This window comes from Ochlerotatus camptorhynchus, unplaced genomic scaffold (genome assembly GCF_037179485.1).
Source record: "Ochlerotatus camptorhynchus isolate MF236.1 unplaced genomic scaffold, CSIRO-AGI_Acam_v1.1 ptg000392l, whole genome shotgun sequence".
Classification (NCBI taxonomy): Eukaryota; Metazoa; Arthropoda; class Insecta; order Diptera; family Culicidae; genus Ochlerotatus; species Ochlerotatus camptorhynchus.
In genome coordinates, this window is record NW_027040879.1 from 1,746,071 (window position 1) to 1,771,291 (window position 25,221).

At 38.8% G+C, this 25,221-nt stretch overlaps 3 protein-coding genes across 3 annotated transcripts in view; 2 read left to right on the forward strand and 1 right to left on the reverse strand.

Annotated features, from left to right (window-relative positions):
• LOC135710599 (probable G-protein coupled receptor CG31760) overlaps positions 1-25,221 on the reverse strand; it is a 401,234-nt gene that overhangs the window by 32,095 nt on the left and 343,918 nt on the right. The window lies entirely within an intron of this gene.
• Positions 3,849-5,180, forward strand: crok (crooked). Its single transcript, XM_065233187.1, has 3 exons — positions 3,849-4,080; positions 4,369-4,530; positions 4,591-5,180. The coding sequence occupies exons 1-3, from the start codon at positions 4,014-4,016 to the stop codon at positions 4,815-4,817; spliced, it is 456 nt and encodes a 151-aa protein (XP_065089259.1). The 5' UTR covers positions 3,849-4,013; the 3' UTR covers positions 4,818-5,180.
• Positions 12,581-23,621, forward strand: LOC135710596 (uncharacterized). Its single transcript, XM_065233205.1, has 3 exons — positions 12,581-12,750; positions 12,988-13,170; positions 23,207-23,621. The coding sequence occupies exons 1-3, from the start codon at positions 12,702-12,704 to the stop codon at positions 23,428-23,430; spliced, it is 456 nt and encodes a 151-aa protein (XP_065089277.1). The 5' UTR covers positions 12,581-12,701; the 3' UTR covers positions 23,431-23,621.

A 25,221-nucleotide genomic window follows, 5' to 3' on the forward strand; every position in this document is an offset into this window, starting at 1 on the left:
AAACGCATCACAGTGTATGTTATGCAGTAAAAATTTGAATATGTCTAGTTTTGGTAAAATGCTTCTACAATTCGATTGAAGGAGAGATACCGTATCATTTTTTGGAAAATTATCCATCGAAGGATACGAATGAAGCAAGGAGGGGCCACTTGGAAGCAAATTGCTTCAGAAAAGGTTTCACGATTGGAAGCATCATGTTAATGATGCTCCGAAGAGGGTCAGTGATGTTGAACAGATCGAGAATGCTGTCCACAATTCCAGAAAGCGTGAACATGGCGTTCTGCTGTTCTGGTTGCAAAACTGGGACATCTGGGGTTTTAGATGTTCCCGGAAGCCCCGGAAATTCTTTGTCATAATCGACAGGCTTAAAACCCGGTGGATTGGGTTTCGGTTTATTTCCGTGACCTCTTGATTTATCCAAGGGGGCTTGAGAGTCAGTTTTTTTAGTTTTCTGCGAGTCATTCTTGGATCGCTTCCTTGAAGGACCTTTGAAAACAAAAGGACTTCCGTCATTGCCCTCTGAGTCAGTGTCGTCCTCGTCAACTGGGAGAAGATTGAACGGATTATTGTTTTCTTTTTCCGGAGTGATTTTGGGAGGAGGATTGAAAGTCTTCAAGATCTCCGCAAAGGAACGCTGAGAGCGCGCCTTCAGAGACCGTTCAAGTTTTTTTCCTTGCTGTTTATACTTCGGGCAATCTGCGAGAGGATGCGGAGGTGCCAAACAATAAACACATTTAGGAGGAGCACCACAAGCACCCTCCGCATGCTTCTCGCCGCACTGATCGCATCGTGGCTTGTTGCCGCAGAAGGCGGCGGTGTGGCCTAATTGTTTGCACTTGGTGCAGTTCATCACCCTTGGTATAAACAACCGCACAGGAAGTCGAATCCTCCCAATTCGGACGTAATCCGGCAGAGTCGATCCGGAGAAAGTCACTCGAAACGAGTCAGTCAGCGAGTAGATTTTTTTTGTCCCGTCGAGGGATGCTGACTGCATTTGGGTGCAGTCAAGAATCTTGACTTCTGGAAGAACGGCGTTCTTGAAGACACCAACCCCCCTCTTCAAGAAGTCATCGCAGGTCAAACTCGCTTCGGTGACCACTCCTTCGATTTCCACGTCACGACTGGGAATGTAAACGCGGTACTCTAACGTAAAAAGCTCGCAGGCAACAATCTCATTCGCCTGCTTGCGGTTACCAACAGTGACGCGCAGTTTGTCTGGCCTCACCTTCAAAATGTCGGTCACTGACGAGAAACGTTTGAATAGATCTTTTTCGATCTGGTTAACGTTAAGCGGTTTTTGTTTGGGTCGGAAAAAAACAACCCATGGGCCTGTCGAGGCGTCTGGGTATGACTTATGGCGGGGGGCAGTTTTTGTTTTCTTGGCGGGGTTAGGCGGAGTACTTGGCGGGGAGACGGTTTTGTCGGTGTGGGGGGAGAGGGATTAGGCGGGGTAGGGGGAAACGGGTTTGGTGGTGCGGGGGGTGACGGTGCTGGTGGTGTTGGTGGCGATGGATTAGGCGGGGTAGGAGGAGATGGGGTAGGCGGTACGGGATGGTTCCGGTGTACTTCTTCACCGTGGCTGTCGTTTCCACGTCGGACAGTTCGTCTTCAGTGGGAAGGGCAGGAAGGGTATTCCCCCCGCCATCACTATTACCATCCATTGCGGGGCAACTGCCACCGCAATAGATACAAAACAACTACACACAGGGAACACACAGGGACAAGAGAAAAAGAAGAAGAAGAAGAAAATATTTGCGTGGGATGGGAGAAAGGGGAAACTAAAACAAAGGGGCAATAAATAAAACTTATTCGCTACTTAACTACACCGGCACAAAGCGTGTGTGTGGAAACGCTGCTATCACGTGGTGCGTTGGTGTTGGTCCACGCTGCTATCCGGTGGTGATGGTTGGTGTTGGTGGGTCGGCAAGCTGGTGATACGACACGCTTCACTATCACTTGCACACCCTCGCGACGGCGTGAAAAAATGATGGACTTGACGACGCCGTTAACTCCGGTGATGGATTACCGGGATAAATTAAAGCTGGATGGTAACTCCAAGGGGCTCGGCCGATGGAATTCCACTTCCTCTGTTGGACACTGGTCACTTGGGGCACCCAATGGGGGGGTGAAAAAAACCGCTCGGGCGGAAAAAATACCGAAAAAAACTAGATGCCGCGCAACTGAAACCGGGACGATATTAACCGACTGAATGCTCAACTAGGAATGTCCATGGAAGTTGGAAACAGATAGATCTGAAGAACTTCAGAGAAATCCGTAGACCTTAAGAGATGTTTTTAGAACTTCAGAACGACAACTTTCAGAATTTTATGGAAGTCCAAGAAATTTACAGAACTTTAGAGAAGTTCGGAGATCTACTGAGAAATTTATTGAACTTCAGGGCAGTTCGTAGATCTTCAGAGCAGAAATACAACTTTACATAATTTTTAAGACATTTAAGGAACTTAAGAAAAGTTTAGAAGGATGATGGCAAAACTACTGAAAAATGTGCAGATGTTTAAATAAATTTTCAGAATTTTATTGAGGTTCTTGGATTTTAAGAGAAATTTACAGAACTTGAGGGAAATTCGCTAACCATTAGATTTTATTTTCTTCCTTTATTTAGGAGATTTTAAGCCGTAGGCTAGTTAATTTCCGGCTGATCTTTAGAGATATTTGCACAACTTCAGAAAAAAATATTGATCTTCAGAGAACTTCCTTGCAGATATTTATTAAATCATGAAAATCTACGGAGAAAATTACGGAACTCTGAAGGAGTTCGTAGATTATTAGAAATTAAGTGAAGATCAGAGATATTTAAAGATCTTAAATCTGCATGGCGTCAGGAACTTTGTAGATTTTTAGAGAATTTTACAGAACTTCTGAAGAACACACAGGACTTCTAAGAAATCTGCAGAACTACCGAGAAATTTGCAGATCTTCAGGAAGGTTTTTTGATCTTCAAAGATATTTTTCCAGAGAACAGAAACAAAACTTCAGTAACGTCCGAAGGTCTTCAGAGAAATATGTAGAATGGAGATCTTAACATAAATTTTCAGAACTCAAGGAACCATGTGGATTTATAGAGAACTTTTCCCACTAGTTTGTCGAAAGTTGGTATCCACATCCTGGCGAAGTTTTGAAATCCTTTTTCGTCTTCAAATCGCAATTCTTGAAGGACAAGATGAGCCAGATCCCTGCCGGTGTTCCCCCTGAGCAACCATTTCCTACTCCACAAAGTTTACCTTCTCCTTCTCATTTTATTTAAAATAATAAAAGCAAATGCGCCTTTGCGGAAGTATTTACTTTTGATTTCTGATACAATTTTGTTTTGAAATTTAAATTAACAGTTCTTTCGACATGTGCAAGCAGTGTGAACGCCAACAAACAAGGAGGTTCGACAAAGTGTGTCGAAAGTAAAATCGAGCAGATTTTTCATTATGGCGGCGATCAAAATCAGACCAAGAAATCAGACAGTCTAAACGGACCTTTACAATTGTTAGCATAATCTTATTCTATGGCTACGAGTCGAGTTGGAGGTGGCTACAATGATTCTAATTTTTTTGTGATGCACCCTAAAAGCACACCAACTCAACCGTTTCTTGCAGTTCGATCATAAAGGGCCTTTTCCAGAATTTTGCACCCTAGACGTAAACCTCTACCCGAGGGGTCAGCAAAAGAAACAACAAATCAAACTGGAACCCACCTACCTGTTGCATATTAGTGGATGGGTGCGGTTTCAGTATTGAACACAAACAAACAAACTTTGAAGCGGGTTTGACGTTTTGTTTATGGCATTCGTCTGATGCCTCGCATGAAGCTTAATGGCTTAATGGATATGATCATTAATACATCCAAAGACAAGAAGTGGAAGCACGGTAGAAGCAGCGTTCGTCGCTTCTTCTTAGATGTAAAGTTTGATTTGTGCATAGTTTTACATTAAATAATCGAACTCAAATATCGCTTATTGATAAATAGTGTAATTGGTGTCGAAAAGTTACACAAAACGTGAGAAAATGGCAATAAAATCAACGTATTTGATCACTTTTGGAATAGTGTTTATCACCGTCGCTGTACAAATGGGTGTGTATGCTGCGATGATCAATTGATCATGTCCTGTTCCGAAGCGGTTAGCAAAAGATGGCTCATACAAAATATTCTACCTATAACGATTAGGCCGCAAAAAATGTTTCATTTTTATTTTCCGTTACCAATCGTAGGATTGTCTTCAAGTTATTTTAACACTTCCTTATTTTGTGAATGATCAGTTAGGTTATATTGATACTGTAGCAGGCAGCCACATAATGAAGCATTGATCGAGGCAATTGTCACAATGGGCTGAATAATGATCGTGTGTTTCCACAATTTCAGGCTACAGCATAAAATGTTGGGAATGTCGTTCGGATTCCGATCCGAAATGTGCCGACCCATTCGACAACAGCACCCTCTCGATCACGGACTGCAGGCAGGTCGAATCGAAGGAACATCTTCCCGGAGTGAGGGCAACCATGTGCCGAAAGATCCGGCAAAAAGGTGCGGCGTTTGATCGGTCGGTTTGTGATAGTTCAAGTCTAATTCTGTTTGATTTTCTAGTCCATGGAGAATGGCGTTACTTCCGCAGTTGTGCTTTCATGGGTGAGCCTGGCATCGAAGGAGACGAACGCTTCTGTCTGATGCGGAGTGGAACCTACAATATCTTCATGGAATATTGCACCTGCAACAGCAAGGATGGATGTAACAGTGCTCCAATGTTTGCCCCAAAGCAGTGGAGTTTGGCGGCGCTTGCGGTGCTGAGTATTTTTTTGTATCGTTTGATTTAGTACCTCTCCTCAACAGTACTGTCCGAGCACCTTTTTATAGATTTTGAGCAAAAAAGCATTCTATTTTTAAATACCTCTTAATTTTATTTTTTAGATTCTTATGATCTGTTTACGATCGTTAGCCATTTTTCGAAACTATTCTAGTATTTTCTAGGTATCGTTTCAATCGTTTAAAGATATTCTCAAAAGTTACGAATCCGTCCAGAAGTGAACTTAAGAACGTTTCTTATACACAAAAAAAAAAAATCGACATAGATTTATACATATTAAAAAAATAGAAGCTAAATTTTTAGGTCCAGCAGCAAGTGTAAATATTAAAAGTATTGTGCATTTACAGTAGTGCCTAATAAATCGAGTATTTTCGTAGTTGACAAATGTTAATTGAAACATGTAGGAAAAGAAATTCCAGTTCACCATGCTTTCATTTTCGAATCTGTTTACAAACAGGAATAGCTCCTATAAACACACTTGTTGCTCTTTGTAGAAAAAGGGGGTTGGATTATGGTGGTTTAATTTATTGAAACAGATCTGACATTCCGTTTATAGCATTTACTTGCAGAAAATCTATTTGTTTGGAACAAAGTGGTTTTCAAGTGATACAGAAATGCTTTATTTGGTAATATTTACATTGATGTTGAATATTTAACTCATTAGTGAACGTTTAAAATGTTCCTGGTGCTTAGAATAGCTCTTGGAGTATTTTTTATCAGCATATTTATCCATACAGGTGCGTATACTTGTCGAATTACATATTTTATTTAATGTATAGAACAAGACTAATCTCTTGTATGAAATGCACTTTATTTCTAACAATTTCTATACACAGTCCAAGCTAGAAATAAGGCGAAGAAATCATATAATTGATTGGGAATTGACTTGCAGCGTTAAAAAATAAGTGATTCATTCTGCAACTCAGCATTTCAAACGTAGCCGGCGATAAAGGGCTCTAGCAAAATCAGAACGAGAGCTGAGCACGCAGTGGAACAATATTTCTCTTTCAAAGCAATACATGGTAAGAAGTCTAAACTAGAACTACATGCACAGTAGAGGTTCTTCAACGCATAAACATGTCAGAAGCCCTAAGAGTTGCGTTGGATAACTCCAAGGACAGCAAATACCTTGGTAGAATTCATATAGACGAATTGGTCGAATCCAAGTATCTGATGTACAAAGTGCGCTCCCGACCAGTTGAATAATCTGCTAAAAGTTATTCTCTTTACCCTTACTCGTGTTACCTCCATGTCATTTGGGTGGCTGACACCAGTTAAGTACTGCTGTCGGGATGCACAATCGAACAGGGAAGAATCAATTCTAAATTGATACTTTGTTTGCACCGGTGTTCAGATTGTCATATTGATTTGGCTAAGATGTTGTTGTAAGAGGTGACGCAATGTTTCTAAAATTCATTTGGTAGATTTCATTTGAGATTGCTTCTAAGATTTCTCTTGAGAAAGTTAAGTTGGGTCCATCGGTAAGAAATTTGCATCGTAGTTAATATTTTAGATCGTAGATGTGGTTCATTCTTTTAATTCTTGATTTTGTTTTCCGCCGATCTTGTTTTCCGTATTGAGTACTAATGCTACCGACGCCAGGGAGGCAGATCCCCCACACCTGGAGCCTACCTATCGACCCATCAACTCATGAACCGGGGATCAATGGCTTTACTTCCCTTCCGAAGGAAGGCGTGATCAGAGGTTTTATGCCTCAGAACATCCCGGCGGCGCCGACTGGGATTGAACCCAGGCCTTTTGGGGGTGAGAGGCAAACACGCTTACCACTACACCACCGGCGCCGCAGATGTGCATCATAACACACGTTGTTATATGCAAACTTTCCGTATATTGACTGACAATAACTCTTATCCTGAAAATTTCTCGCCACTGGCGATGGGATTTCAATTCTGGAAAAGGCGCTTTCAAATAAAGGGTTTTATGATCAAAATTAGGTCAAACAAGAATGCGTGTACCTAGACAATCTCTCCTTCTGGGGCAGAAATTTAAGGATCGAGATATCAGCGCAAAAAACTACAAGGGACAGCCCTATGGGGTTGTGCGCAATGGTAACGTAGGACTACGTGGTCTTATATAATAAATCTTATTTGTTAACTGCAGCAGGAGCTTGTGTAGGAATAGGAATTTGAGCGGGGTTCTTTCTGTTTATACTCTTTAGTATGACCACAGCGCTTCACAAAGAGCTACTGATTCCGATCAATAGCGGTTCGGTTTCTTCCTCCTTCTATGGATGCTAATGTGGGCCGCAGCTCGCTGTTTGCAGGCAGCCTTTCGTTGTGTACTGGAGAATAATGTTCTACGCCACGCGCCGAAAGCACTGCTGCTGCTGACGCCGGCGACCAGACACCACCACACACGGTGATTGGAACTGAATCCGATCAGCGGTTGAGGTTAGCCTGGATAGCTATCTGCTTGCGGGGAGCCTTTCGTCGTGTACTGGAGAACACCGCCACTCACCACGCGATGATTGAATAAACACCGTTTGGTGAGACTGGATGGAATTTCACTTTGAAATCTGTGTTAGGGAAATCGCTTTTCGCAGGCAATTGGTGATAATTAATAATTATCATGGCTGGGTTCGATTCCCGGTCCGGTCTAGGAATTTTTCGGGTTGGAAAATTTCTCGACTTCCCTGGGCATAGAAGTATGATTGGACTTGCCACACAATTATACTAATGCAAAAATGGTACAGGCATCGAAAGCTCTCAATTAATAACTGTGGAAGTGCATCTAGAACACTAAGTTGAGAGCACGCGATAAGCTAATATGCGATATGCAATAAGCTTGAAATGCGAAGAAGAAGAAGAAGAAGATCATCAATTTTCAATAGTGATATTTTGAAAAATGGTAAAGTCTTAAATCTAGCAGATACGTAGAAATTTTTTTGATCGATTGGTGATAAAAAATTATTGAAACTGGTCCAGGGGCAGCTAAGTTATTAACGTTCGAAATCTTTCATAATTTTGTTACATGTTCCAATTTCGGTTTTCACAAAGTGTACCCCCATATAGAAATCATAGACGTAGCCCTACGTCAAAACTGAACTGGTAGTGTTTACAAGAAAGCGGTTTCCAGCCCAACTGTGACTAAATCTTTTGGGTAGAGACATTACCCAATCTTTGCCCTTCAAATACCTTGGAGTCTGGTTTGATTCAAAAACAAAACAAAAGTGTCAACAAAGGATCAACTTTCTACGATTAATTTCCGGGACATGGTGAGGTGATTACCCAAGACCTTACTAAACTATATAAAACAACTATTTCTTCAGTTCTTGAGTATGCCTCGCGGCAAGAAAAAGCCACCTAATCAAATTGGAACGTATTCAATATCGTTGTTTACATAATGCCCTTGGCTGTATGCATTAAACACACAATATGAGGCTAGACGTTCTAATGGGCATAAAACTCCTGCAGAACCGTATCTGGGAGCTCTCATTAAGACTATTGATCAAATGTAGTGTCAGTAACAACCTTGTGATTGAAAACTTCGAAGCAATGCTCGGATTGAGCACCCAGTCTAGATTCGTGCGAATCTACCTTAATTATATGTCATCGGACAATAGCCTTCCGTGCTCTATAGCCCCCCTCGTGTACGCTTTACTAGCTACAGTTCCGCCTTTGACTATGATCTCTCCATGAAACAGACTAGATGGATCCACTGGCTTCGGTGTCTTTAATGAATACTCAATCGCCTTCCGGAAACTTCAGGAACCTTGTTCCGTTTATGTTGCTGAGCTAGCAGCAATCAACTTCGCATTGGGGATGATTTCCGACATGCCCACAGACCACTGGACAGACTGGAACATTAGGTTGTCTACCTCGAGCCCGAAGGGAATCATATAGCTCAGACCTGACTCCACGATGCTCAGCACAAGACCAAATAATGTGATCTGCGTCTTGGTAACCTTGTCCACATTCACAGAGATTGCCGTCCCCCAGCCCAACACGGAACAAGTGAGCATTTAACGAATAGTGATTGGACATGAGGCGAGACATCACACGAATGAAGTCTCAACCCACCTCCAATCCTTTGAACCAAGAACTCTTCGACACCTTAGGGATGATCAAATATAGCCATTAGAGTGATGCAAAATTTAAAATTTTCGCTCCACACTACTTAAACGATTCCAAATCGGATTCTGACTTACCTCTCAACATTTGAACCCATTTGGTGAGAAACTGAGATGGCACAAACCATTTGAAGTTTGTATGAGAATTACTATGGTAAACTCAAGATTTTTGTTTATGTCTATCTAATAATTCACCATATCGATCTGCTTCAAAAACTCTCAACTGTACTTGTAGGAAATTTTCCAGCTACAACTTTGCTGAAGACCACTTTCTGATTAAATGCAAGGATCGAAAGTTATCAATGGTTCAATGCGCTAATGTCTTATGATTATGCTCAATCAACTGCTCAGCAGGCAACATTGGTGTTTCTGGGGCATTGAATAGGACACACAAATCATGGCTACTATGTCACACTGCAAAATACAGTGTTGCCTACAGAGCAGCTGCTTGATCATGTCATAAGTTTACCAATCGCTTAAATAATTAATAACTTTTTCATGTCTCATTTTACATAGAAACGATCTTGGGCAAAGTTGTAGCTGAGAAAATTTTCTATAAGAATGGCTATCAAACTGTTTCGCAGCTCAATATGGAAAAAGACTAGAAGGCAATGAACAAAAAGTTGAGATTTCCCATAGTAATTTACATGTAAACTTCAAATGGCTTGTGCGAAGTCTGTTTCCAACCAAATGAGTTGTAACTTTGGGAGGCTAATCAGGACCCGATTTGAAACCATTTGAGCACTGTGGAGCGAAAAACTCAAATTTTGCATCAGTCTAATAGCCATCGTCCCAAACTCCCTTCACTCCATTTATTTTGCCAGCTGGCGAGTGACTGTTGACGATAAATGAGGAAAAATTCGTTATTGGCGATTTGTTGATGTAAATATCGCCTTCCATAGCGCCCACCTTTGCAAGCGAGTCCGCCTTCTCATTACCCGGAATCGAAAAATGAGATGGGACCCATGCAAAGGTGATGACAAAGGATCTTAAAGATAAAGCAGTTAGAAGCTCTCGTATTTTCATGAGAAAATACGAGGAGTGCTTCACCAGCCTTATGGAGCGAATAGCCTCGACAGAACTGAGACTATCCGTAAAAATAAAATAATGATCTGGTGCAAGTGAGGCGATTCGTGTAGTGGTAAGCGTGATTACCTCTCACCCCAGCAGGCCTGGGTTCAATCCCAGTAGGCGCCGCCGGGATGTTCTGAGGCATAACATCTCTGATCACGCCTTCCTTCGGATGGGAAGTTAAGCCGTTGGTCCCCGGTTCATGAGTTGATGGGTCGATAGGTAGGGTCCAGGTGTGGGAGCTGCCTTCCTGGCACGTCGGTAGCATTGGTGCTCAGCACGGAAAACAAGATCGACGGAAAACAAATCAAAGGAAAAAAAAAGTGAGGCGATAGTTTCTAGCTTAGATTTGCCAACGATTAATTCCCACGAAATCTTCATTTTCATTCCAGTTTTCGGCATTAAATGCTGGGAATGTCGCTCGGATTTGGATCCAAAATGTAGCGATCCATTCGACAATAAATCAGTTCCATTATCGGACTGCAGCAGGAAATCGTTGGACCATTTACCCGGTGTGAAGGCCTCACTGTGTCGTAAGGTTCGGCAGAAAGGTACACTGTATTTTACATTTTATGTATTTTTTTAATTTGTTGCTTACTTATTTACACAGTTAAAATTATTTTGTAATTTTACACGAATTTCAATGCACATAAAACGAGCATGCATATTCATGTAAAATTAAATTGGTTTTTACATTTACACGACTTGAAATGTACATGTATGTAAAATTAAACGTCTCTTGAATTTTACATGGATCGCTTTAGATGGGCTCACTTTGTAATTCTACAGGACATTTAGAATTACACGCATTTGGGTTATTGAACGAATTTGCATAAAATCGAACTGATTGTCAAGTACGCGGAATTATCACCCACGTAGAATAACCCGCCTTTACGGCACAGTACATACCCTACACTTCCACCGCTGCATCAAAACGATCAGTCAGGAGAAAAAAAGAACCACGAGCGCATTGTTGAATGTTATTCTATTTTTCCATATCCAAATGTTTGATTTTCTGCACGAACTAAAAGTGCTCTCTGTATAAAACCGCTGTAATCACTATTTTGTCTGTCATCCATTTTCTATTTGTGGATGCGCGTATGCACGATAAATCGTTCCACATAACCAAAATATAGCGCACAAAACAAAACAAACCGAGTGGAGAAAAAACTGATGGAATAATCGGTCCGTCCGCCATATTAGCTTTCTCAATGTTTGTTGATTTAAATTTACACGAGCATGTAAATTTATAGGTTTTATCGTTGAAAATCCGATGTTCTCCGATAAGTTTTTACATCGCGTGGTGATATTACACTGCAAGAGAAAATTAATCGAATAAACGTGTAATTTTATGAGTTTCATCATGTTTTTATTATGTGCATGATTTTTAATGTAAAATTAAACTAAAACATAGTTTGAAGCGATGTAATTTTAAAATGGTTTTGGTTTACACGTCATGTAATATTCATTATTTTTTGCTGTGTATAGTTTATGGTTTATTTCAATAGATTTTGAGTATTCATTCGGTAATTCTGTAAGTTTTTCATAATTCCCAACGTTGTGCTACGATTTAGTCTAACGTTTATAATTGATTGCAGTTCACGGTGAATGGCGCTACATTCGCAGTTGTGCCTTTATCGGAGAGCCGGGCATCGGAGGAGACGAACGCTATTGTTTAATGCGTAGTGGAACGTACAACATCTTTGTGGAGTACTGCACCTGCAACAGTAAGGATGGCTGCAATGGTGGCTGGGAACATGTGCCTTCGGTAGTTCTAGTGCCCAGCATGGTAGCTTTACTGCTTTTGCTGATTTCAATAAAATCAAAAGTTATTTTAAATAAGAAATAAACAATCATAATTGCCCGGATCGATGCCTACCACGGGTTAAAACCAGGCTTGCTGGAGCAAGCTTGAAATCAGGCGAGCGTAGCATTTTTCTGAGGAGTATAATTCCTACTCACACTCACTCCACCGAGCCTCACAGCTTGTGAGCGAAGGGGGATATAAACGGGAGTGAGGTTTGCTGCCATTAATTTCCATGTTTTCTTTCACACGCTCTCATCCTGAGTGAACTCTGAGCTCCTTGTTTTGAACAAACAAGTAATCCAGAGCCTCGAAAGTAATCCGGAGCCTCATCATCTCTCTTTCGGAGAGTTTTCGTTTACTTCTTCCATATTCCTGCCGCCACTCACTCAAGGCAAGGACAGCCTTAACTCGCAGGGCGAGAGTATTTTAAAACCTCCTCTGAGTTTGAGGAGTTTCATCAAGCCTGGTTATTACTCAACTCAATCCCTTCACTATTAGCTAAACCTTTAAACAAACAAACTAATGCATATCACTATCATAATAGAATACATTTGTATCATGAAAAACTAAATCGTTTCTAGTTGATTTATTTTATTTGCTTCTAGCAAGAATACGCTTAGGTATACAATGATTGCGGTATAAAAATACACTTTAAAAGCGGAATAAAGTAACGGCCATCCGAACTGCTATAATAACAGTAGGCCAATCGGTCGAATAAGAAGCTAATATTTGCACTGGATAGGCCTTTTCCTCTGCCCATAATTATGGCAATCGATGACATAGCCGTCAGTTGATCTTTGTTTGACATTTTACTTCAGTACGACTACAAACATTCATGGCGACGCATTGCATTTTGTTTTGATCCTGCTGGAGCATTCCAAATTCCTTAAGAATCTCACCGTCCTTATAATATTAATGTTTCGAAAATGAACCCTTTGCTATCATTCGTTACTCTGACTGCGTTATTCAGCTCAGGTAAGTAATATATTGTCATCGAAAAACTGGGAAATTAGTCATCGCGGGCACCTTAATGACAATGGCAAACAGGTAGCGTCAACCGTAAATAGTATCACTAACATCAACAATCGCAGCGTAGGTGCCACTCCCATCATACTTGCACTGAAGGAGTGCAAGTTTCAATTTCCTGGGTTTCCAGTTAATTTAAATTCATTCGGCTAAATTGAACCTGTTTTTGTTTTCCTATACATTCAGCGCTCGCCATACGTTGCTATCAGTGTTCCTCGCAGACGGATCCCAAGGGGGTGGACAACTGCGGTGCCTACAAAGCGTTCAACCGAACGCAGAACATTGCCATCGAGTGCAACAGCGATGAATCGCATATGCCCGGATCGTTCTGCATGAAGGTGGTCCAGCAGAGTCCGCGAGGGTTTATTTGTGAGTATAATTGTTTTGTTGTTGTTCGGGTACCGTTATTTGCGAGTAAATTGTTCACTTACTATTATTTTAAAGGCTCAATCGCTTCAGCTTAACGGGCCGATAATTAAATATTACAGATCTTACATAAATCAAAATTAGCAGGGAGGAAATATGGTAAAACATTTCATCATAAGGAAGATTAGGAGTATGTTCGTTGTCGCTTATTTAGAGCTTTATGAAATTTTCGATTCCTCAAAACTGGAAATGTTGCTTTGATAAACTAAATTTACTAATTAAGTTTGGACGCAGATGCAAATGCCCAAGAAGAGTAAAATCTCTATACATTAAAACAAAGATTAAGTTTAAACTACTTGAATCTAGATGCTGAAGTCCTTGTCGAAGGACTTTGAGTAAACATTTAAAAAAAGCTATTCTTCTGTTTGACAAGGAAGCATTAAAATCAGTTCAACTTTTGGTAAACACATTTATTCCATAAAATGCTAATATTAGCTAGTACAATGAATCGCTAAAGTCCAGCGATCGTCTGTTTATTTATACTATTCAAAACAATTAAAAAAAATAGACAAGACTAGCTATCAATAACCATTTCTTAAAGAAATGCTTTGAAAATTTTAGTTATTTGATCGCTGAAAATGTTTATATGTGGCAGCAAAAAACGCGTCACACAACCATCAAATTTACCCGAATCTGCTGCACATCATCCCAGCAAAGTCACACTGTTAATTGGTCAATTAAGAAAAATTAAACTGTTTGATTAGTGAGAATTCTACCTTGTACATATGAGAGACAAAAGGAGATTGTTTTCTAGGTTTCCCATATAATTGTGGAATTTTCTGAATATAATAAGATATCAAAGATACATGAAACGTCGAGGGCTGATGCTATCTCGATTTGTTTTTGCCAGGAATCGACTTTCTGGGATTTTTTTTTCGTGACTGGGATACGTATATGGAACCAAGCTGGCAAATGCTCATTACAGCTAAACTGCTATTTTTCGGATTTATGAAGCTATGAAATATTTTAATGATAATTCTTATTGGCAAGATGCATGAAGAGAAGGTAAAGTATTTATAAGATACATAAAACTTGTTAATTTAGTTTTCAGAGGACCACAATAGTGATTAGCTGTAACGATGAGCAACGCAATGAGCGAGCAATTAGAGATCATAAAATCGCTAGTTGTGACCTTCTGAAAGCAAAATTGATAAATTGTGTATGTCATACACAAACTTTACCACCCATGCTTGCTTCTTGCAAATAAAAATTATCATTAAAGTATCTCATAGTTCCATCATTCCGAAAAATAGGATTTTAGCTGTAATGAGCAATTGCAAGCCTGTATGGAACATTGATGAATTGGATTCTAAAACTGTTCACAACTATCTCCAATCTACTTGTATATAATTTTAAACCACCACTTGCATCTTGCTGCTTCACTACGGTATTTTTTACCTTAATTTGTTTTCCGTCGATATTGTTTTCTGTACTGGGGCTGGGGATCAACGGCTTTACTTCCTGATCAGAGATCTTATGCCTCACAAAATCCCGGCGGCACCGACTGGGATTGAACTTTGGTGTTCTGCGATTTGAGTCAATTACGCCCTACCGCTACACCACCGGTGCCACTGGGCTAGGGTGGTTCAATTATATTTCATTAGCGTGATCCTTTTATATTAAAATTTTCAAAATACACGCAAAAATTATAAGTTTCCACTGAATGCATCTATAATAGCCCAGAAAATGAAATATTCACTCTTCATACGAGTATTTAACACTGAAACGTTATATACATTCATCACTGGATTACGTTGTGAAATACTTCTATTGCACAGTGTTGCTTTTTGCCGTTTTCGTGCGCTTTTTTAATAGCTTCTCAAACATTGATTTTAGGGGTATAGTTTGTTTAAAGATGTTTTTGCATATGTTAATCCGCTTCTTTTGATGTAGACGGTTTGTTGATTAATCTACCTAAAAGTGTGATCAAAAAATTATTTTTTTTATCTGATTCAGATAGATACTTAACGTTTTCAATAAAGTTGTAGCAAATGTTGTTTTAAGCAACTTTGCTGAACACCCAAAATTTCTAGCTCTTATAAATTGCGAGATATGTATAATTTTTCGTGAAAGGCCCCTTTACATCAGGTTTTTTTTAGTATAACTGATTTTTTAGGCATCCTACAATTTTGGTTCCTTGTACAACTATATTTTGCATGTTTAAACACATGCTTTTGCTGAACATTGTAACTAAAGGGCGAACACGAAATTATTGCGACACATTCAACAGGACATAACTTTTTTACCATTGGGTAAAAATCAACCAAATTTTGCACACTTTCTCATTGATGTGTATTGTGTACATGCTGTCAAACTCGAAGTCGTGTTTTTCGATTCAACGAAAAAGGAAGTGAACCAACGCGAGTTGAGAGAACAAATTCTTTCCAAACACCTGGAATTTCCTGACCTGTCGCACCGGCAGTTGGGAAAAATGTTGAACATTCACCATTCAACCGTCTCCAGAGTGTTGAAGCGGTTCCAGGAGCGGTTGACGTAGGACCACGGCAAAGGAGCTGGAAGAAAACCGGGACCGTAGAACAAAAAGACGGAGGGAAAGGTGAAGCGGATGATTAAAACAAATCCCAACGGCTCAAGCCGTGATTTGGCTAAAAAGATCGGCATGTCGCAGAGCTACGTCCAGAATGCAAAGAAGAGAGCTGGACTACATACATACAAGGTACAGAACTTCAAAAACCGCGATGAGTGGCAACAATCGACGGCTAAAACTCGGGCTCGGAAGCTCTACGAGAAGATGCTGACAAAATATGGCTGCTGTGTGATGGACGACGAAACGTATATAAAAGCCGATTTTAAGCAAATTCCGGGGTTGGAGTTTTTCACCGGCAAGAGCAAGTTCGATGTGGACGACAAATTAAAGAAAAAGAAAATGTCGAAGTTCGCCTCCAAATATCTCATTTGGCAGGCCATCTGCTCTTGCGGACTGAGGAGTGAGCCTTTCGTGACAAAGGGCACAGTAAATGGCGAGATCTACAAATCTGAGTGCCTCGAGAAGCGCCTTTTGCCGTTCTTGCAGCAGCACGACAAAGCTCCGCTATTTTGGCCAGATTTGGCATCATGCCTCTATTCTAAAAGTGTCCTGGAGTGGTATGAGGCCAATTCTGTCCATTTTGTTCCAAAGGACATGAATCCGCCAAACTGTCCGGAGCTGTGCCCGGTGGAGCAGTATTGGGCAATAATGAAGCGGGAACTTCGGAAGAGCAAGAAGACAGTCAAAGACGAGAAGGACATGTTAAGAAAATGGAAAAAAAACTGAGAAACTAGTACCGGATGACACTGTAAAGACTTTGATGGAGGGCATCAAGCGAAAATGCGTTCAATTTTACACTCAAGGCTCCATCGATTAACTTTTCTTTTGATTTTTGAAGTAAATATATGTATAAAACTACCCTAAAATTTTGGTTTGATTCTAAACATTATAAGAAAATTGGCATGACATTTTCGGTGTCGCAATAATTTCGTGTTCGCCCTTTAGTTATCTCTTGAAACAAAAAAGTTATTCTTAAATAATCGATATTTTTAGGGGTATTTGCTCCTCAAATAACTATTTCTGGCGCAAATTGGCGCAAAATTTTAGGAAGGATTCAGAATCTTTACTTAGTTTACTGCCGAAGAGTTATAAAAACATGTGGCAGCACGCGATCTTTTAGGTGTTTTTAATAACTAAAAAACTCCTGCAAATGTCTAATTTTTTAATATATATTTTAATTTTAAGAGATAGCATGTTACAATGTTCAGCAAAAATATGTATTTTTGTACGGCAAACAACTTTGTACAAATATCGAAAATCTAGGAAAAAAGTTATACTTAAAACAATGATTTGAAGGAGTATACTCTCTGATTTTTTCCAAGAATCGCTGATTCTGGTTGCTCGTGAAGGTTTTATTTGAGTAACTTTTTTTAATTATTTCTGTCGCATCCTTTTGCTTTGCCTCTCGAAGCTTTATTTGCGTTGCAAATGCCAGCTGATTCGGTTGGTATCGATTTCTAATACAAGCTGATTATTTCCTTTTCGTTGCATTGCAATCTTCGAAAGGAACTGCTCTTCGACCGATGCTTACATCTATCGGAGCTGATAAAACATTTGAAAGGTTTTTTGAAGTATTCGGAGCAACGTCCTAAAACCCCCTGCTTTGAGCGTCCATGTGCATTCCATTTTTATTTTTTCAAGTAGATACAAAGATTTCCAGCATGTTTTTTTTATATATTTTACAAGGAACTACCAGAGACATCGGAATTGATTGCGTACACTTCGATAACGTGCTTGTGAACATTTTGAAATTTCACCGTTGGCATGCCCTTCAATTCAAAGCGAGAAGAGACCAAGTTTATCAAATTCCATGGTAAAGAACAAGAGGCAACCAAAACATTATTATCAGCATATTAATTTAACAAAAGGAAATCACTTCTTTGCATTCCGGTTCTTGAAATAATCACATACGCCTACCTGAAGTTGATGATTTCACCATTTTTCAACGGTTTGCTGCAGTTCACCTCTTCCGTTTCTACTCTTATAGAATTTGACAGCTTACTACCAATAAAACGCATACATTTGTTTACTCAAGATAAAGTAAAATTTAATACTCCTTCAAATAATTGTTTTGAGTGTAACTTTTTTTCGTAGATTTTGAATATATTTAACATATTCTACAAAGTTGTTAGCCGTACAGAAAATACATATTTTTGCTGAACACTGTAACATGCTATCTCTTAAAATTAAAACATATATTCAAAAAATAGACATTTGCAGGAGTTTTTTAGTGATTAAAAACACCTAAAAGATCGCGTGCTGCCACATGTTTTTATAATTTTTCGGCAGTAAAATAAGTATAGATCTAGAATCTTTCCTAGAATTTTGCACCAATTTGCGCAGGAAATAGTTATTTGAGGTGCAAATACCCCTAAAAATATTGATTTTATAAGAATAACTTTTTTGTTTCAAGAGATAATTAGCTACAATGTTCAGAAAAAGCATGTGTTTAAACATACAAAATATAGTTGTAGAAGAAACCAAAATTATAGGATGCCTAAAAAATCAGTTATACTATGAACATGATGTAAAGGGGCCTTTTACAAAAAATGGTACATTTCTCGCAATTTATAAGAGCTAGAAATTTTGAATGAGATAAAAAATTATTTTTTTGATCTCACTTTTAGGTAGATTAATCAACAAACCGTCTACATCAAAAGAAGCGGATTAACATATGCAAAAACATCTTTAAACAAACTATACCCCTAAAATCAATGTTTGAGAAGCTATTAAAAAAGCACACGAAAACGGCAAAAAGCAACACTGTGCATTGGCTGGTTTATTTATTTTTAATTGTGCAGTTATAGTTAATAAATACTTCGAAAAAATCGTACAAATAGTTATGTTTGTAAAGTAGATAAGAGATAGCTGTGAGCGGTTATAGAAGCCAATTCAACAATGTTCCTTATCCCGCTTCCCACTCTTAAACAAATCTAAGTCCAAGAAAGTCGATTAGTAATTCTTTTTCCGAGATAGGGTTAACGCACCAATAGTGGAGGTACGTTAGTTTGATGTGTTCCTATAGTGGCTTATGGAGACTATATATTCCACTATATGAACACATTGCATTAACGTATCTCCATTATTGGTGCGTTTGCCCTAACACAATATCTCGATGTTTTATGCATTTTCAAGTCATTTGACTTAATTTTTTTATTTGACTACCTGTATTTCATGTACCCCTCCTCTCTCCCTTTGGTGAATTATAGGATTTCAAAAAATTAAGAATTTGACGATATTGTGCCACCCTAAATCTTGGCCGATTGTCCCCAAATTTTGCGTAAGGTTTTTCTAAGACAATACACATTTTTCACCAGGCTTGCTTCCACTCAAATGCTATAAAAAAAATATTTTCGGAATTTTGAAATCATTAAATATTATAATGATATTTTGTACTTGCTAAATACAAGAAGGTGTTGAAAAGTAAGTGTTTGACACATAAAACCTGTCAAATTCGCTTTCAGATAGTCTTCTTCTTCTTCTTATTCGCATTTCAAGCTTATTGTATATCGCATATTAGCTTATTGCGTGCTCTCAGCTTAGTGTTCTAGATGCACTTCCACAGTTATTAATTGAGAGCTTTCAATGCCTGTACCATATTTGCATTGGTAAAATTGTGTGGCAAGTCCACTCATACTTCTAGGCCCAGATTAGAGATCAACTAGCCTAAGGCTAAAAATCTCTTTAATAAAAAATTAAAAAAAAAAACTTATATGCCCAGGGAAGTCGAGAAATTTTCCAACCCGAAAAATACCTAGGCCAGACCGGGAATTGAACCCAGCCACCTCCAGTATGGTCTTGCTTTGTAGCTGCGGCTTTACCGACTGAGCTAAGGGAGGCCCCATAGATAGTCACAATCTGCGATTTTACGACTCGCGAGTGCTCACTCTGAGCACATAACGGACCTTATTACGGGTGTCACTACACGGTGATAAGGAAGTGATGCTCAGAATAAGAACTGTGATTGCCGTACAAGTTAAATGGGAATCATTTCACCGTGACGACAAGTGACAAGTTTTCACCGTGAAGTGACATCCGTAATGATCCCCAACATATGTGGAACTCGATCAAATCAAAAATCGACCCTACTTCAGCAAGCATGGGAAAAGTCGTTTCATTTTGCAATTTACTACTCACGCACACGCATACAATATCAGAAACAAACAGCAGCTTGTGCAAAAACTCACCCGTCATAGGTCTAAATTTTTCATTATTGGTGATTTTAATGCAAAACACCGCTAATAGAATAACGCTCAAAGCAATTCCAATGGTAATATTCTGTTTGATGATTGTTCTGCAGGTTATTACACTATTCAATATCCAAACAGCCCAACATGCTTTTCTTCTGCAAGAAATCCCTCAACTATTGATTTTGCCTTAACTGATTCATGTCAACTTTGTATAAAATTGGTTACCCATGTTGACTTCGGTTCTGATCAGCTTCCAGTAACTTTGAAATATCCCAAGAAATAATTTCTAATCCCAACAGCTCTACTTTCAATTACCATAGAACTGATTGGGAGCAATATCGAACATTTATGGAATATAACTTTGATCCAAACATTCCTTTGCAAACCAAAGACGAAATTAATTATGTTCTTGAATCTATGACTTCTTATATAGTTAAAGCAAGAGCAGCCTCAGTACCAAAATGCGAGGTTAAATTCGATTCAATTATAATAGACGACGATCTTCAGCTCTTGATCCGTCTTAAAAATGTCCATAGGAGACAATATCAAAGAACACGCGATCCTGCCATGAATGTTATCTGGCGGGATTTGCAAAAACAAATTAAAAAGCGATTCTCTGCCCTGAGGAACAAAACTTTTGAAAATAATGGTTCTAAATTAGACCCGAGTTCCAAACCCTTTTGGAAACTCACAAAAATTTTGAAAAAACCTCAAAAGCCTATTCCAGCGCTTAAAGAAGGTGGTAAAATTTTGATCACAAATTTGGAAAAAGCTCAGAAACTTGCTAAGCAATTCGAGAGTTCTCACAATTTCAGTTTGGGTCTTACTAGTCCTATTGAGAATCAGGTTGCTCGGGATTATCTGAATATTTTCTCTCGGGAAAATATTTTTGATGATTCTTGGGGGACTGATTTGGATGAAGTAAGGTCTATAACTAAAAAGTTTCAAAATGTGAAAGCTCCAGGTGATGATGGAATTTTCTATATCCTCATCAAAAAACTCCCACCGAGTACCTTGTCTTTCCTGGTAAAATTATTTAACAGATGTTTCCATTTGGCATACTTTCCTGATAAATGGAAAAATGCAAAAGTTGTTCCAATTTTGAAGCCGGATAAAAATCCAGCTGAAGCTTCTAGCTACCGTCCAATAAGTTTGCTTTCTTCAATAAGTAAACTTTTTGAAAAGATAATTTTAAATAGAATGATGCTTCACATCAATACGAACTCAATTTTTGCAGATGAGCAGTTTGGATTTCGCCATGGGCATTCAACTACTCATCAACTCTTAAGAGTTACCAATTTAATTCGTTCAAACAAATCTGAAGGCCACTCAACTGGAGTTGCTCTTCTAGACATAGAAAAAGCATTCGACAGTGTTTGGCATGAAGGTTTGATTGCTAAATTGAAAAAGTTTAATTTTCCACTTTATATTATGAAATTAGTTCAAAATTATTTAACTGACAGAAGTCTGCAGGTACATTATCAAAATTCCAAATCTAATCGACTACCAATTACAGCAGGCGTTCCTCAGGGTAGCATTCTAGGGCTTATATTGTATAACATTTTCACTTCGGACCTCCCTGATTTGCCTCAGGGTTGCCACTTACCTTTGTTCGCCGATGACACAGGCATTTCCGCTAAAGGAAGAAGTCTTCGTGTTATTTGCAGTAGACTGCAAAAAAGTTTAGATATTTCCTCTTCTTATTTACAAAAATGGAAGATTTCTCCCAACGCTTCCAAAACTCAACTTATAATATTTCCACATAAGCTAGAGCTTCCTTTTTGAAACCTAGTAGTAGTCACATAGTCACTATGAACGGAGTTCCAATTTCCTGGTCAAACCAAGTGAAATATCTTGGATTAATACTTGACCAAAAATTAACTTTTAAAGATCACATTGAGGGCATTCAAGCCAAATGTAACAAATATATAAAATGTTTGTATCCTCTTATAAACAGGAAATCCAAACTTTGCCTGACGAATAAACTTCTAATATTTAAACAAGTTTTTAGATCGGCCATGCTTCACGCTGTGCCAATATGGTCTAATTGTTGCACAACCAGGAAAAAAGCACTTCAAAGGATTCAGAACAAAGTTCTGAAGATGATTTTGAAGACATTTAGGTCGAAATTAGTAAGTTCGTTAGTGTCAACATTTGAGTCACCTCCAGGAAGATTTGAAGAACTTTTAATACTTCGTTTCTTCTGCACAGGTCTTTCGTATTGATATATGCTTTTCCGACACACCAAAACAAGATTTAGGCTCATTCAGGCAAACATCGAAAAACTTATCGATGTTATATTTGAATCGCCCCTAAGCCTCCAATCCCCGATTATTTCGTACAATATGGGGACGATTGCACCCATAAGTATACATCCTAAATACCCCAGACAACCAGAATGCAGGTATATTCAACGTTGTTTTCGTGACATACAAACATATATACAAACAAACAACTCGTGTAAAATGTAAAGAAATTGCTTATACATACAAAAGTGGAGGCCATATACGTGCATATTTTAATTTAATTTTGAACGAGTTTATTTAACATCATACGCGGTTCAATCTGTAATAACAAATATATTTGAAAAGTCTTACGATGTAATCCAATTTAATTTGTGATACAGCACGACGGAAAAATGAGTAATCGCATATAAGTCGGAAATCTGCATTCTATGCGATTTAACTTCAACATAAGGCGAGGTATGCCATTCTTATATGCGATTTTGCCTTAAACTGTAGCAATTTACGATACTGTCTGTACATTGTTATACGACTTCTGGTTGTCTGGGACGTAGCCTCATCCGTTCGTGGTGCCCGATTTCCGCAATTTCATAAAGCGCACAACGGAGAAATGAAGGGAAACGTGCTAGATTTTGCGATCTCTTGCTGCATGCTACGAAGTTCTACTTGGAAGCATTTGTGATGCTAGACGAGAACAGGCGATGGGGAAGAATCGGAAGAATACAAATTTATTCGTGGCACTCGAGAGGATCGTTTTTGTCAGTTTTAATGTTGTGGTTTATGTACTACGTGCTGAACAGTGTGCCATGCTGTGTTTCGGCACAGTGTGCAGAGTTGATTACCCCTTGTGAAAAGGTGTACTTTTCGACACTGTTGTTTTAGTTATGAAAAGGAGCTCATTATGTTATTCAAAACAGTGTCGAAAGGTGTCACTTTTCAGTAATGAATGCTATATCTCCAATCACCAACTTAAATATTCATTTATTTTTTTTTACAAGGGGACGGCAGGTGGCGTCAGGTGATCAGACAGTGCGCTTCAGTGTCGGAGACTGGTGTCACCGGTGTCTGCAACTGGGGCGTCTACGAAAATGGCGTCTACTGGGAGGAGTGCTACTGCGCGGAGGATGGCTGCAACCATGCGGCAAGGTCTGTCTCCGTTTCCACTGTCAGCTTGATGTGCCTTCTAGGTTTAAGTTTGATGTACAAGCGGTTCTGCAATTAGGAGAATCTCGTTTACTCGTTTCGAATATTGTCGGAGCCTTTTTAAAGCAACATACATCATTCCATTTTAGTGAGTAGAAGAAAAACTGTAGAATCCGTCCAGATTGATTGTTTTTTTTTATGGGTAGAAGAGACTATTTTTTACTGTATATTTCCGACTCCAGGTAGGAATAAAAGACTTTACTAAGAAAATCTTGTGTTGTTTCGGATGAAAGAAAATCTTCCCGTTTTATTGTGTTTTCAGGTATTTTATTGTACAAATATATCTTCGCACAGTTTCCATGAATTAAACACTTGTACATTTATTCTACCACCGCTATTGGTAGCTTAACAGGGTTTTAGAGGTTTTTTTCCTTGTTTATTATTTTACCAACGAGTTGCTTTTTACTTCGAGTTAGATTAGTCTTATCCTAGATGTTTGCGTTTACCTCTGTCCTAAGGTCTATACGTTAATATGCATACGATAACAGATGAGTTGTATTGAACTATATGCATTCTTCAATTTTCTAACACGTCAATAAAATCTATCTTTCCAATGCATGAGAAAAACGCGTGAGGCTTCATTAAACTGATATTTATATCCATTCAATATATAATGATTCACAGATAATCTATCAACACACCTTTCAGGCATTAGAAGATTGTTAAAACATGAAACACATTTTTGCTCTTTGCTCCAGCTTAAATATTATTATCGGAATTAGTTTCATATCCATTGCCCCCTCCACAGTCTGTTCTTTCGTGATCTTTTCTGCTGCCTCTCTCTCTCTCTCTCTCTCTGTTCTTCTCAAGGCATTTGTCACTTGCTTTGATCTACTTCGGCTTCTCCCGTGGGAGGGGTGAGACAAATCGCAAGCGGGGAGACGGATTACTTTGGCGAAATACTTGATAGCTTCATAAAAGTTGTCACGGATTAATGTGTTTTGGGTGCAAAAATAAAAGAAAGTGGACGAAAAGTTGAGAAATTTGCTTTTGGTGACTGGTGGAGTAAATGGTCTTTTGCGGTTGGTAGAGTTCAGTGAGATCAGTGGGATTTGTCATAATTTACAATTCAAATTTTCAGAAACATGAGCCAATCGAACGAAAAGAAACTTTTTGGTTGCTAGAATAATAAAGTTTGACGGTTCTGGACGACTAGCAATGTGTATCAATTTTTGTTTGGCAGCATTAGGTTGAGTATAGTTGAATATCATAATTTCAAATTAGAAGATCTCACCATTTCATTATTATACAAATGTTAAGGACGGTTCCAAATTGGGTTCTGATTATCCTCCCAAAATTTGAACTCATTTGGTAAGAAACTGACTTGGCACAAACCATTTGAAATTAATATGGAAATTACTGTAGAAAAACCATTTTTTTCATTACCTTCTATGAAAAGCTTTGAGTGTGTTGGTTTATTTCTTATAAATTCCTTTGTAATTGCTTATCTTTTGACAGATGAGCGTATTTCGTCTACTACTTACAGACTTCATCAGTTCCAAGTACTTCATAAAGGGATTCCGTTAAGAGGTTCGACAAATTTAAAATATTGCCTTCTAGCGAAGACAAGAAATCAAGGAGACTGGCAACTCTTCCATTTTCTTATACGAACGCTATGAGACAGGTACAATCGCGTCATCTGCCGTTCAAAGGTAAATGCTTCGAACGAATTTGATAGCAAAGATTACATCCTCAGAAGAAAGGTTTGTGTATTTGCTCATTTTTCTATACGTTGCTTCCACCTTCACTCAAGCGCAGCGCTATTGTATCTGTTGCTTGAATTCTGGCAAAGTTGACAGTCTTCTTGATA

Excerpts from the sequence above, each read along its gene's own strand:
- crok (XM_065233187.1), top strand. The coding sequence starts at position 4,014 with ATGGCAATAAAATCAACGTATTTGATCACTTTTGGAATAGTGTTTATC. Across the intron at positions 4,081-4,368 it reads CACCGTCGCTGTACAAATGG|GCTACAGCATAAAATGTTGG; the intron begins GTGTGTATGCTG and ends CCACAATTTCAG. Across the intron at positions 4,531-4,590 it reads CCGAAAGATCCGGCAAAAAG|TCCATGGAGAATGGCGTTAC; the intron begins GTGCGGCGTTTG and ends TTGATTTTCTAG.
- LOC135710596 (XM_065233205.1), top strand. The coding sequence starts at position 12,702 with ATGAACCCTTTGCTATCATTCGTTACTCTGACTGCGTTATTCAGCTCA. Across the intron at positions 12,751-12,987 it reads GACTGCGTTATTCAGCTCAG|CGCTCGCCATACGTTGCTAT; the intron begins GTAAGTAATATA and ends CTATACATTCAG. Across the intron at positions 13,171-23,206 it reads GAGTCCGCGAGGGTTTATTT|GGGACGGCAGGTGGCGTCAG; the intron begins GTGAGTATAATT and ends TTTTTTTACAAG.